The sequence below is a fragment of the Echinops telfairi genome, unplaced genomic scaffold (assembly GCF_000313985.2).
Source record: "Echinops telfairi isolate 266 unplaced genomic scaffold, ASM31398v2 ScPeMD7_7467;HRSCAF=8505_0, whole genome shotgun sequence".
Lineage (NCBI taxonomy): Eukaryota > Metazoa > Chordata > Mammalia > Afrosoricida > Tenrecidae > Echinops > Echinops telfairi.
Genome location: NW_022111367.1, coordinates 8,866,615 through 8,881,289, shown reverse-complemented (window position 1 = coordinate 8,881,289; position 14,675 = coordinate 8,866,615). Strand labels below are relative to the sequence as shown.

Below are 14,675 nucleotides of genomic sequence, written 5' to 3'. Positions count from 1 at the left end.
GTGGTGATTCAAGTGAACCAGAGGTAGGTCTCACCTGGAGAGGCTCTCTTGATAAAATTGCACGTCCTTAAATGGTAAAGTTAGAAAACTTAAGTATAATTGGTTATGAGGTTTGAAAGCAGGCATATAATGATTAAAAAAGGAGACACCACTAATGACAGTTTTACTGGAGATCCAATTAACCTGTTTTCCTTTGTGTTGGTTGCGCCTCAGTGGACCTCGCTGCTTGTGCCCGTGGTTCCGCCCTCCTTGAGAGTGGTCAGCCAGCCTCCCACGTGCCTTCTTTGACACCTCCGTAGAAAATACTCCCTCCTAGCTTCCTCGTCTCCAGATGGTTAGCTCTTTTGTTCTGTATCTACTCAGCACTCAGTGGAGGATTTCCAAATTCTTCCCATTTGGCTGGAAGGAGCCATCTTCATTGATCGTCCTGTTTGTAGGACTCTCATGGCTGAGAGGTAGCCTTGGTTGAGAGATACACTGGGCTGAGTGTGTGGTGGGCCAGAGAGGGAGGCTTGCAACAATGGTTAACTTTGCAGACTCTGTCCAACCTCTTGCTCTCTGGATCTCTGTATACTTCTTTCCTCATGTTCTAAATGGTCTCAGTTGTAGCCGCAGCCACCAGAGGATCAAGTACGATAGCACATGTAAAGTACACATCACAGTGCCTCCCACAGCATAACTGTTTAATACAGTGGTTCTCAACCTTCCTCGTGCGGCAGCCCTTTCATACAGTTCCTTGTGTGGTGGTGACCCCCCCAACCGTAAAATTATTTTCATTGCTACTTCATACCTGTCATTTTGCTACTGTTAAGAATCGGGCGACCCCTGTGTGAGTGTCATTCGACCCCCAAAGGGGTCACGACCCACAGGTTGAGAACGACATAAACGCTGGCTGCTGTTGTGACTATGACGGTCCTGCTGCTTTTGTCCTGCCAGTGTCACTTAGACCCTGGGTCCCACAACTTACTTGGCCCATGGTTAACTCCCAGGGAGCTTTGCTGTCTTTTCCGCAGAGCTCATTGGAGCTCTCCGACTCAAGGTTCTAGGTCCAGGCACAGCCACCTTGGAAAGCAATGGGATGTGCCGCAGTGATTCTCAGCCTTCCTAATGCTGCGACCCTCTTGTACAGTCCTCATGTGTGGTGACCCCCAACCATACAATTATGTTCGTTCCTACTTCATAATTGTAATTTTGCTACTGTTATGAATCGGGTGACCCCTGTGAAAGGGTCATTTGACACCACCACCCCCCCCAAAAGGGGTCGGGACCCACAGGTTGAGAACCGCTGCTGTAGAGTGTTTTCACTCTTTGTCTAGGGGGGTCAACTTTGGGTTTATTAAATGCCAGTTCCTCTGATGAACGGAGGAAAGCATCTTCACCGTGTAAGTAGTTATAATACGTGGTTTCTTTCTTCTTTTTACAGCAAAGCGGCCAAGTTGGATAAGCTTCCAGCTCACGTCTATGAAGTTGATGAGGAAGTCGACAAAGATGAGGTGTGGTGATTGTTTACTATTATTCATCTTTCCCCTTTGGATTAAAAGTAATAATTTATAGGCTTTAGAAGATAAATGCAAACGTGCTGACCTTTAGCTGAGACAGGAACTGGAATGTTTTTTAAAACAAGTGAAGAGTTTTTTTATTTTTAAGTGTTGTTTGATTGATTGAAATACAGTCCATGTTTCAACTTTACTGCTTAGCATTTCATGTTCATTTGGTTCTGTTTATTTGTTCTGAGAACAATTTCAAAGACTTGGATCAGATGTGGCTACATTGTTAAAATAGATCAAGATTACTTCAACCTTAAATTTAGGTTGTTTTTCAGCAGGATATCTTGGCATAAACAGGCAGCCGTGGATTTTTCATGGCCGAGGTTTCTTCAGTGCTCGCTCTGAGTGAGGGCTCCGGGACAGACGCTCTTACCTGGATCACAAGCCCCCCGAATCCGAACACACCACGTGCAGTTGTGACTCAGAGTAGACCTGCCCCAGAGAGTTTCCAAAGCTCTCAGTCTTCATGGAGGGAAGCTACCCCCTTTCTGTCCCATATAGAGTTGGTACTGGGTTTGAACTGCCAACCTTTTGGTTATCAGCCAAGCACATAACCACTGTGCCACTAGGGCCCCTGCTGCTAGTGAAATGATTATAACTAGAGAAGTTTTATAAAGGGCGTTGAGGTAGGTCTACTGAGCAAGGGAAATCTAATAAAACATTAATACTACCCATCGATGTATTTCTCAATTTCAATATCGGGTACCCCATTATGAGTTAAGCACCCACTTTTAAAATTGTCAGCAGAGCCATCGCACCATGGAATTCATGCACTTTAGCAGTGTGCATGGTAGCAAATTCTCCTAGATAAAGTAATTCTGGGAAGACTGAGTGGTCATGCAAAATTAATGACTAGAGATTGCGCCCTTGGCGATAGTTAATAGCAACAGGAAGACCAATGGCAACAGTGGACATGGAGGTATACGATAGCTGTAAAACCCTAGACAGGAAGCTTATTTCTACTATTGCCAGAATGAGAGGAACACCAATAAAGTCTCCAGCATTAACAGTGACGTGGTCCCCCAAAGCAAGGCCTGTCTGGGGCCTTTCTGAGATTGCTTACAGAGGCGAGGTGACGAGTAGAAGGCATTCTTACGTGTAAGCTGAGTGGCTTGGTCTGGTTGTTCTCATGGCACCTGCTACAGTGGAGACCAGGTAGGACTTGAAAGGGACCACGGAGTGCTGGGGAGTAACTGTAGGGTCTGTGGAAGCGGTGGAGGTGAGGGTGTGGTGTCAGATGGCTTATTTGTGGGTGCACATAGTTCATCTGCCCACATAGTTATAGCTCACCTCTGTTCGCACACCTTGGGGCCCAACCTGAAGAGGCATGCGTCCTTGCTTCTGTAACTGCCTTGTCTTTGCTCTTCTACCTTCCCTCCCTTTCTCCATTGCTGTCTGCATGCGCTCCCCCACCGCAGCCCTCTACCCCACTCCCTCCTCCTTTTGCCCCATCGTGTTATCTCCGCTTTCTGTAGTTCTTCACATTTCCTTCCTTTCTTTTTTCACCTTTCCCTGAACTAAGCTCTGGGACGTTTTCCAGGAATTTGCTTTGTCCTCGCAACGAGAGAGGAGTGTCATTTGAAAACATTTTTCCCTCAGACCAGCCAAGCCCTTACCACGTGGGTGAGCGAGCCCGGCATGTACTTTCTGTGGTTCATCAAACACTTCGAGAAGTCTGCCTTTTCCCAAGGCGGCGTTGCAGAAATCGGACCGGACCGTCCCTCTCCCTGCCAAGTGGACCTGGGAGTGACTCGTAGGCGGCTTCAGTCAGAGGACAGGGCAACCTGACCCAACGTGGTGGCCTCGGGACCAAAGTCCCAGCCCGTAGCCTGAGGTGACGAGGGGACGTTGATGGCGGTGCTTTGTCCTTCTCTCCTAGGACGCGGCCTCCCTCGGTTCTCAGAAAGGTGGCATCACCAGGCACGGGTGGCTGTACAAAGGCAACATGAACAGTGCGATCAGCGTGACCATGCGGGTAAGGGGCCGCAGCCACCTTGCTTCCTGTCGGCAGACCTGCTTACTGAGGCCGCCAGACACCTGCTCCCGCCGAGCGAGCGAGGGTGCTGCTGCTCGGGACCCAAACCACATGGCCTGGCCTGCCTGGCAAGGGGTTCCCTGTGGATAGTGCCCCCCTGGGACCCGAGCCCTGCACTCCCTTCTCCTCCTTAGCCCCTGACCACTGGCTTGAAGAGCCCCCGAGCATGCCGTCCCTGCCCGGGCTCTCCTACCTGGACAGATCAACAGAGAGCCAGCCTGCTTCCTCACAGAGCATCCCCGCAGCCTGGTTTCCAAACTACACCCAAGAACTTCTCTGGAGGGGTTCTGTGATGAGGTCTAGTGAGGCCAAATTGGAGGACTGAAGAAAATGGGTTAAATTTGAAGAAGATGGTAAAGAGAAAGAGTTAAAAAAGAAAAAAGAAAAGAAAAGTCCTAGTAGTAGAAAAGTCACTCCGCTGAGAAGTGGGCTCAGAGGACGGGCAGGATGAACAGGAGAAGGGCGACGATGGCCAGGCGGTGGGGAGGATTTGGGAGATGAAAATTGAATCCGTGGAAGTGCTGACGGGCATAATCCCGAGGCTGGAAAATCATTCAGCATCCTGAGGCAGAAAATAGTTTCTCTTCTGTGGGAATAAGCGACCCTGGGGATTTTAGAAAGTTTCCATCCTTCTCTTCTCTGCTGCGTCCCAAATTGGATAGTTATGTAAAATCTCATGTTCTGTGGCTCATGCAACTGGCCCACGGTGGGAAGTGAGGGCCTTCCCAGAAATGGCGTGCGGTTGGACTATAAGGTGTGCTGGCGAGCCCGCCCGGCCAGGTACCCGGAGAGAACGGAGACTGTTTTTGTCTGTGCGTATAGTTGTACGTTGATGGTGATTCTTTTCATTTTGGAAAGAATAACGGTGTGTGTGTTTTCCCTCAGTCCTTTAAGAGACGCTTTTTCCACCTGATTCAACTGGGTGACGGATCCTATAATTTGAACTTTTATAAAGATGAAAAGATCTCCAAAGAGCCGAAAGGATCGATCTTTTTGGATTCCTGCATGGGTGTGGTTCAGGTAAGTCGCCTCAGGGGGAACCTTTTATGGATAAGCAGATAGAAGCAACCTCTTCAGAAAGGTCAATATCAGGTGCAAAGTTGTGGGGCCTGCATTATCTCACTTTAAAATGAGCAAAGGCTTGTCTTTCGTCATCTGAGAAATGGCCAGTATCACTGAGAAGCCGCAGTTACGCTGTGGTAAGCAGGATTGCTCGAGTGCTGCCGGAATTTGTGTGCTTAAACCTCGCTCTGCCGTCTTCCAGCCGCGTGGCCGTGCACGGATTACTTAAGATATTACTTAATATCTCCTTGATAGAGTGCTTGAGAGGTTTGGTTGGGTTAGTGTATGAAAAGGAAAAGAATAGTGGTTAGCATCTAGTAAGCTCTTGCTAAGCGATGACATTTGTCACTACCATCCTACAAGGGTACCACTGGCAGTGAAGTGTGTTGGATAAGAGCATTAGAGCCAAACTGAGTTCAAATCCCTGCGCAGCCACTGTCCCCCTCCTAAATATGATGTTAGTTTACCCCTGTATGGTCAGTTTCTTTCTCTGCTAGATGAACATCATGATTGGAGTGGATACAGTTACTGAAAGGGTTGAATTAATTAATGCAAGTGCTGAGAACAGTGCTGGCACACGGTATGCAGTTATATTTCCAGGGGAGGGGGCTGGGGAGGGTCGGGCTCTTTATCCTGGATTATGGGCTAGGGTACAAAGTTTTCATGGCTAGGGGTGCACTAAGTAATTTTTTTTTCTGAAAAGGCAGCAGCAGGCCCTCTGAGTTGGAAACCTGTGGTACATAGTCAGTCAGTAGTAGGTATTTTTATCGCTGTGTTGTTGTGCTGTAGTTATTCTTCAACTTTCTCGTTCTTGTAACCGTAACACATGAGTGTATCCTTTTTGTAAAAACTTAGATGAGTTGAAAGTCCTGGCAACTTACTCCTGTCCACACATCTCCCCCTTTCCCGGAGAGAGGCTGTCACCAGCGCGATGTCCTTCCTTACCTTTTATTTGATATTTTAAGGTTTTATTGATGTGTCGTTCTCATACTGTGTAATTCACTGATTTAAATATGTTTGAAAGAGTCTTCAGACATCACCACAATCAACTTTAGAGCATGTTCTTCATTCTTGTACGTATTATCATTATTAGTTCACCACCACTCCCAGCCTCCCCTGCCTGAACCTTAAGGAACTATTCATCTGTGGACTGTCTCTGTAGATTTACCTGTCCTGATTTCATATAAAAAAAAATCATCCCCCTAACAAAAAAACCTCAATGATGAAAACAAAATAAAGCCTACAAAAACCTCCCTCTACGTGAAAGCAGAAGATAATAGAAACTAGAACAAATGAAGAAAAAAAAGAGTGAAAAGGGAATAGACATGATAATATGATACATTTTAACCTAACTATATCTGCATTCATCCACTTTCCAATGCACTGTGTATAAAGGCCCAGCTATCCACATCCCTGGTCAGTTGTCCGATGGAGTTCAGCGGAGGCTCACCCTGTGCAGGCCATACCTTTTAGATTGCAAGTGTCTGGTCTCATCCATCCGTCCACTTCCCTGTGTGCTCCAGGGAGATGTAAGGCAGTAGCTTATGAAAGAGGCTTGAACATGGCATGTTGAGTTGTTGGCTGCATGGAGCTGATTCTATCTCATGGCAGCCTCCTGTTTGCAGAGGTAGAATAATGCCCCGTGGGGTTTGCAAAGCTGGGACCTTTTGGAAGCAGGTTTCCAGACCTTTCTTCCAAGGTCCCTCTAGTTAGGTTCAGACCGCTGACGTGGGGACTGATAGTCGCGCACTGTTTGTGCCACCTCAGCTCTCAGAACACCGCCTGGCATGACATGTCACCTCCTGGTGTGCAGGCAGACCTCATTGGTGGTTCTCCGATGTATTATGCCCTGTGGATCTTGTGATTTTCACAAAGGGAAGGTCCGTGGCACCCTGTGCTGGGAGCCAGTCTGTTGGCTGTACTTTTCACGCAGCATGTGCTCACGTCATGTCGCTGGGTCACATATTGGTCACCCTCACAGGAGTTCAAGCTTTTTTCATAATGCTTTTGTACCCTTAATAAGCCACAGAACAGAGCCACTGCCATTGAGTCAGTTCTGACTCAGAGACCCACTGAAACAGTGGGGCTGCTCCGTGGTGTTTCGGAGGCTGTAGATCTTTGCAGAAACAGATCTTTGCCTCATCTTACTGCCACAGAGCAGCTGGTGGGTTTGAACCACTGGCCTAGCGACTACCCCTCGTGCTCCCTTGATAGACTACTAGCTCTACTGTATAAAACTCACTGCCATCGAGCAGTGCTGAGGGTATCTGAGACAGTAATTATTTATGGGAGTAGAAAACCCAGGCTTTCTTCCATGGAGCTGCTGCTGGTTTTGAACTGCAGACCATGTGGATCACAGCCCAACGTGTAACCACTATACTACCAGGTCTCCTTATAGTGTAGCTCTTGTGTAACCACTACACCACCAGGTCTCCTTATAGTGTAGCTCTTATAGCGATCAGAAAACCAACCTATTCCTGTGACTTGATTTATGGTGATATCTGCTTTATTGTGATGGTCTGGGACTGATCCTGCACATCTCTGAGATATACTTACATAGCCTACATATAGCCTGGAATACCCTTACTCTGTGAGAACCACAAAACCTGAACGTGGGAGTGGAAGAAGATGAGCAAGGGGTAGGGAGATCGGGCAAACAAAGTAGAATTGAGCTAAAATAACCTAACCCACATGGCTTTGAAGACCTAACACGTGCTAGGGGTAGACTACAAATTGGGCTGTCTGTGCCCTGACTGGGCGACCTGTTCAGTTTCACAGTTCACAGGGCACAGAAGTTAGGGACAATCCAATTAGTCAAGACCAGCCCAAGTTTTCTGGAATGAAGATCATTCAGGCATTTATCTTCGGAGCCCTCGTGAAGAGGGCACTGTGTGGTTAATGAACAATCTCCTTGACAACTCCCCACAATAGATACAGTCACCATTATCGGTGCCTTTGCCCTGAAAAATGACTCAATGCTGGCGGGTGTCACTGGCCCGAAGCTCGGGTTTATAAGAAGGTGGTGTTGTTGAAGGCGCCATCATTACAGTCAGGGACCCAGCTGTCTGCTTGGACCTCCAGTTTGCTTGTTCGTGCATTGGCATGTATACCTAAAATTTGTGTTTTCAGTGAAGTCATTCATGCATCTAGTTTAAACTGTCAAACCGTGCTAAAAGGCAGCACTAAACAGGCTCTGCCTGCATCACCCCCACCCACCTCAGGCACCCCCCGCCACCCGGGGAAAACCCTGTGCCTCCATGCCCACGATTCTTTCTGGGATTGGCCTCCTTGCTGCTAGAGGATGAAAGTATTCGCTTGGTTCATTATTCTGCACATTATTTAACAACTTCTTCCAAGGGTCAATGCGGATTTTAGCTCTGTCTCCCTTGTTCTTCTCTCCTCCCCAAACCCCCCAAAACTCACTGCCAGGGAGTGGATTCCAGCTCATAAGCGACCCCCACAGCACAGGATAGAAAGGTCCCTGGGCTTCTGAGACTATAACTCTATGAGAGTACTTTCTCCTGTGGAGCAGCTGGGGGTTTTGAACTGCTGGCCTTGGTAGGTTAGCGGCCCAGGGCATAATCACTAACTGTCTCAGCCTCTGTACACCCACCACCCTGGAAATTCCTGCTGCCTTCCTCCCTGTGTGGGATTCCTTGTTTCCAGAACCCCGTGCCTTCTTCTTTGGTTTACTTCCTTGTCTTGGACGAGCACATCTTCCAATATCTTCCAGAAAAATTACACAGGATGGTTGAGACCTAGCATACCTGCCAAGTATCTTTCTTCTTGTGTCTTTACTTCATCGATTGCTTGACTGGGTGTAGAAATCCAGGTGAGATTTTCTTACTTTAGGATTTTGAGGGCACTTCATGAGCTTCTGGTACCAGAATTGCTTTGAGGAGTTTTATGCCTCTCTGTTCCCTGGTCTTTGCTATTTTCTTTTCCCTCTCTGGAAACTCAGGATTTTTTGTATCTTTAGTGTCTAGAATTTTAGGGTTGAATGTTCTGACTTCTTTTCTTGCTTCTTCTTCTTCTTTTTTTTATGAACTCCTTTTGGTTAAGGTATAACATGCAAATAGAAAATATGCAAAATTTTGTGATGCAATGAATTTTTTTTCTCAGTTTGACTTTCTTATGTGCTGAAAACTCTGGGGGAATCCTTGTCCTGGAGACTGGGGAATTTTCTTATATTTTGCATTTGATAATTTTCACCCTTCTGTTTCTCCCTGCTTGTTTTATAGAACTTCTGTTAGTTAGGTATCTGATTTCTTAGGCTTTTCCCCAATATTCTTTAGAAGCCATCTCTTTTTCTTTTTGTCCTACTTGGCCTAAGAAATTTCTTCAGCATCTTCTCATCCTGCTGCTGAATTTCTAAAATCTGCTATTATATCATTTCCAAGAGCTCTTTCTTGGAAAGTAACATAAACTTGGGGTAAAGTAACTTTTTTTTTAGTTCTGCTATTTCCTCTAGCGGCCTCCCCACATTGTTACTGTATTTTTACACAGATAATGTGTGCTTTATACACCTCCTCACAATCTCCTAGCACGTTAGTCTTCTGTGTCAAGTATGTGAGTGTACGTTATATACTTGGGCATGTTTTATGGGGAAAGAACAATGGCCTCTCCAATTCTGGGTGGAGGCTTTCTCAAAAGTTTATGGATTCTTGGCCATTTGTTCATGTTGAAGAGCGAGGTACGAGCCAGCTGGTAGCAAGCCTGGTGTGGTCAGGTGCGTGGACAGGTGAGCCTCTGTGAATGACCCGCATGGTCAGAGAGGCTCCCTTTTCTCTGGGCCGTTGCTCTTCCATTGCTTCCTGGTGTCTTCACTAGAGGGAGCTTTTCAGAGAAGGGCCCTCTGTGACAACTGAGCAAGCAAGGGACTGGGTGTCAGAATCAACTGACCAGGAGTCAGCGTCCACTCAGCAACTGGTTTTATTGGATTCGTGGTGGTCCTTGTTTCAGAGGAAAACAGACTGTGCTCCAAAGACCCCCCCCCCCACGCCTGTCAGATTTATTGGGATATAATTCACATTATCATACAACTCAGTAGTTCAGCAGTCACACCAAGGAAGAGTAGTCCGGTCATCACTGCCATCAGCTTAGAGCATTTTCTTCATTCTTGTTGTAGTCCTGGGTATTGGCTCCCTATTTTTCCCCAGCCACCCCTGCCATACCCCCAAGGGACCCCTGGTTCCTGTCTCTGTAGAGTTATCCTCTCCTGGATTTCATATACAGAAAAACGCTGGAAAACAACAACCAAAAAAAAACAAACAACCCTAACAAGAATAATAAAGTAAAACATAAAAACCCCAATCAAAAAGAAAGCAGAGAATACTAAAGACTAGGACAAATTTAAATGGATCACAAGGAAGATCAAATGCTAAATTTTAACCCAGCCGCATCTGCAACCCTCCACTTTGCAATGCGTGTTGCATCCCGGTCCATGGGCAGAGGGATCCTCCAGGGGCTCAATACAAGTGTACTTCCCCTCACTTATTTATTTAGTTTTAATTATCAAAAGAGCTTTAAAGTGGATCTTAATGGAGATGCCAAAGAATTTTGACACTGGTTTTTGTTTGGTTTTTTGTCTCCCAGAAATTGTTCACCAGTAGTTAAGTGTGTGTTAGTCCAGGCTGACAAATCCAAAGACACTCGCATATGTATAAGAGAGAGCTTTAGGGGGGAAACAATTACAAGGATCTGCATATAGCCTCCTCCCTGGGGCATGGACAACGGAGGGGTGGGTGAAGGGTGACTTCAGACAGTGTAAGATATGACAAAATAATAATTTATAAATTATTAAGGGTTCATGAGGGAAGGGTGGTGGGGAGGGAGGGGAAAAAATGAGCTGATGCCAGGGGCTCAAGTAGAAGGCAAATGTTTTGAGAATGATGCTGGCAACAGGTGTGCAAATGTTCTTGGCACAATGGATGTATGTATGGATTGTGACAGGAGTTGTACAAGCCCCAAATAAAAGGATTAAATTTTTTTTAAAAGAGAGTGCTTTATTTCAAAGAGTAATTACGTACTGAGAAAATACCCCAGCCCATTCCAGATCACGTCCACAAGTCTGATACTAGCCCATATGTCTGCTACTAGTCCACAACTTCCTCTTCAGCGCGTGCCAGCAGCTTCCACCCTAGGCTGGGAGCTGCCATTGTGGATAACTGAGTTATATCAAAGTATGTTTACCAAGAATATAAAGACAGAAATACCAGGGTGACCTGTGATAGTCCATAACATCTGTGACATTCTCAAATCCAAGTTCCAATTATATTCTTAGATGAAGAAAATATGTAAAGTTCCTTTTTTGGTTGAATTTCCTGTCATTGATTTAAACAACACAAAAAAAAATGGAGGCAAAAGTAAATATGGTATTTGGCAACTTCGCGTTTCAAGTAGGAACAAATGTTTTCTGTTATCTAGGAGAGTTTTATTCCATGCAGGTGCTTGGCATGGCATGCACGTGTTTATGTCGACTGAAGCCCTGTAGTTAACAGGACTCTCATCTAGTCCTGGGGTGTGGTTCAAAATGTAAGGTTCTAGCTTCCAGAGAGAAGCTTTTCCTTCAGCTTTAAGCTTAAAATCATCCCGTTTTTCATCCATATGTGTTATAAATTGTGTGCCAAACTATGTAATTTAAGTGTTTCCTATTTCTTTTTGACATTGTAAAAGAAATCAGCTTATTACTAATACTGTCAGCCTGGGGACCTGCCTAAAGGAAGATGTCTTAGCACAGACTTGAAAGAAATAGAATTTAGAATCTTAAACCCTGCAAGTATTTTCAAACCTTTGAAAGGTGTTGCACTTCTTTTGCAGATGAAGACGCTGAGGCTCAGAGAGATAGCTCGGTATCAAGGTTGAGTGTTCTTTCCCCACTGTTGGCCTTTCTCTTTATAAAGAATCAGGAGTCTGTAAGGAGTTAGGTGGGGGGAAGATTAATTTCATTTCCAGCCTTTTGACTCTTAGATTTGTGCTTCCCACTGAATTTCAGTGGTTTCTAAGATGGCAATTTGCGGAGCCCACAGAGACAGGCTGGGCACTGTGTTTGCGCAGCGTGGCCAAGAGCAGTTCTCGCCTCTGTATTTCTAAGAACTGCGCTGCAGTCTGGAAAGGTCTGCTGGTGTCTGAGACATATGCCGAGGGCATCCCTAGGGGCTGTGGACAACTGCGTAGAGCTGCAGTGTGGACTTGGGGAGGACTAGCCAGCAGGTTGCTGGGAGTTTGTGATTGCACGGCTCTTAGTGTGAACATACAGGGAATTCCGTGCCGTCTTTCTCAGAGAGGAACTTCTTTGCACTGGAATAATTCTCAACCAGGGGCAATTTGCCCCCTTGGGGACATTTAACACCCCTGGTGGCAGTATGGATGAAGTGTTCAGCTGCGAACCACAAGGTCACTGATTCCAACCCCCTTCCTTCAGGAAAGAGATGAAGCTGTCTGCTAGATTTACAGTCTTGGAAACGCTAAGGCACAGTTCTGTTCGGTCTGACAGGGCTGCTGTGCATTGGAATCCACGTAGTGGTAGTGGGTTTGGTTTGGGTGGGGGGCTTTTGGTGATGTCATGGAACCATTGCGGTTGTCCCACCTGGGGAGGGGGTGCTACTGGCAACTCGTGTTTCCAAAACCGAACTCACTGCCATTGAGTGAACTCCGACTCATAGCAACCGTAGAGGGCGGGGCAGAAGTGCCCTTGTGGGTTTCCAAGACTGACTCTTTATGAGAGTAGAGAGCCTCATCTTTCTCCCTCAGAGCAGCTGGTGGTTTCGAACTGACTTTGCGGTGAGCAGCCCAGCACATAAACCACTATGCCACCAAGGCTTCTTATCTTGGGGTTTGATAATGCTCATTAGTAGATAATGCATTATTAGCATTCTTAATAGCTAATATTCATTAGTAGATAATGCTCTAATCGTTACCACTGGTAGATAATGCATTATTAACATTATTAGTAGATACTGTTACTAATCATCATAGAAGACCCAGAACAGAGCCCACAGCAAAGAATTACTGGCCCCAAATGTTAATAGTGCCATGGTCGAGAAACCCCAGTCTAGCGTATGTCCGTCTGTCACCATTTAATGCATGTGGACTGTTGTTTTGTGCTTTTAGCCTGACACTTTCACAATCACAGAGAACCGAGGGGAGGTGGTAAAGATAGGGCTCAAATACCTTTTGGAATTCCTAGATGATTAGAAACTTCCAGATCAGTAAGTCAAACGTATTGATAGGTAATGATTTACTTTTAAAAATGTAATGTCTTACTCTGTTTCGTTAAGAGGAACAGGCCAATCTTAGATGCAGTTTTAGTCATTCAACAGATGTTTTTCATAAGCTTATTATGTGCCAGTGGGAAAGAGATGAGGCTGTCTGCTCCTGTAAAGACCTTACATGGGGCTGCTGTGACTGGGAATCCACTTGATAGTAGTGGCTTGGTTGTTACGGACAAGACACTGGTTTTGAGAATAAGGATACTGATCATAAGAAGAAGGTAATAGTTATAGTTTCAGAAGGTTGCACACACACTTCAAGGGATGTTATCAGTGTCACTAGCCTGTAGGTGTGGAAGTCGGTGAACTGCTGTATATTTGCTGTGTGTATTTTCCTGCTGAGTGGCTGGGGTGGTCTGAACTACCAGTCTTTGGTTAGCAGTGAAGCACTTAACCAGTTGCCTTCAGGGTTGCTTATACACTAGTGAGGTAGCATCTACCAGCAAATGACAGAGAGCAATTACAGAAGCCTCGTCCAGTTCTTTAAAAATACCTCTCTCTACCATTGTCTGCTTTCAGAACAACAAAGTCCGGCGTTTTGCTTTTGAGCTTAAGATGCAGGACAAGAGTAGCTATCTTTTGGCTGCAGACAGTGAAGTGGAAATGGAAGACTGGATCACCACTCTAAACAAGATTCTCCAGCTCAACTTTGAAGCTGCAATGCAAGAAAAGCGAAACGGAGACGCTCATGAAGGTATGGCGTGGCTGCACTGCTCTAGCCAGGCATGCACCCACCCAAGAGTGCCCTTTGCTTGGCTAGGTGGGCACAGGAAGAAGACACCTGTGTATGTGATCTCTGTACATCTATATACACATATACACATGTGTACACACATTTATGTAGATAAGTGCTTGTGTGGGTAGCATACATGTATGTGTGCGTGTGCAGCATGTGCAGGAGAGATGGGACAGCTATGAGATATTTACTAATGTTTGGGTACCAGAAGTGTTTTCAGCACATCATTTTTATGTAATAAAGGAGCATGAAGAAGGCAATTTGCTCATCTGTAGTGGGGGAAACCATAACTCTGGAGGCAGAAAGGAAGACCTGGGTGTGAGATCCAGCAACGTCATTTTCAGTTGTGTGACTGTGGCCACGCCACTTGCATTTTCTGAGCCTCAAGTGTACTCAGCTGTAAAATGGAACTCCAACCAAATGCTTTTTGATCATGTATCTCCAGATGTTGTATTCAAGTGCCTGGCATAGAATCAGCAGTTCACTTAGTAATTCTAGTTATTGCTTCTCTTATTAATAATACTCTTTAGAATTTCTGAGGCAAAGGTTGGGTGGGCACCGCCAGTTAAATTGGTGGGAGATATCTGGCTATGTTTTTGACCATTCCTGTGATAATTCAAATCCTTGGACAAATGATTCTCAGCCCTGGCTGCACACAAGATAGACCTGGGAGATTTTAAAAATATGCTGTTGTCTTGGCTCCACCAAAAATTCTGATTTAGTTGGGCAGGGGTGGGAGCAGGAGCCCTCGTGCCAGAGTGGTTACACCTTGGCCTGCACACCACAAGCTAAGCAGTTCGCAACCACCAGTCACTCCACGAGAGGAAGAGGAGGCTTTCTGCTACCTTAAACATTTGCAGTCTTGGAAACCCACGGGACATTCGTACCCTGGCCTTTAGGATCACAGAGTCAGAATCGACTTGCTGGCAGTGAGGGGTGTGGCCTGGGCAAGTCTGACTTTCAGCAGGCCTGAGGGGTGGGCCCTGGGCAAGTCTGACTTTCAGCAGGCCTGAGGGGTGTGGCCT

The 14,675-nt window shown here is 46.0% G+C and overlaps 1 protein-coding gene across 1 annotated transcript in view; it reads left to right on the top strand.

The window, feature by feature from the left end:
• Nucleotides 1-14,675, top strand: part of DOCK9 (dedicator of cytokinesis 9) — a 215,185-nt gene that overhangs the window by 57,921 nt on the left and 142,589 nt on the right. The window contains exons 5-8 of the mRNA XM_045283765.1: nucleotides 1,424-1,493; nucleotides 3,427-3,522; nucleotides 4,468-4,602; nucleotides 13,434-13,608. Coding sequence (XP_045139700.1) covers nucleotides 1,424-1,493; nucleotides 3,427-3,522; nucleotides 4,468-4,602; nucleotides 13,434-13,608 — 476 coding nt within the window. The remainder of the gene's footprint in view (nucleotides 1-1,423; nucleotides 1,494-3,426; nucleotides 3,523-4,467; nucleotides 4,603-13,433; nucleotides 13,609-14,675) is intronic.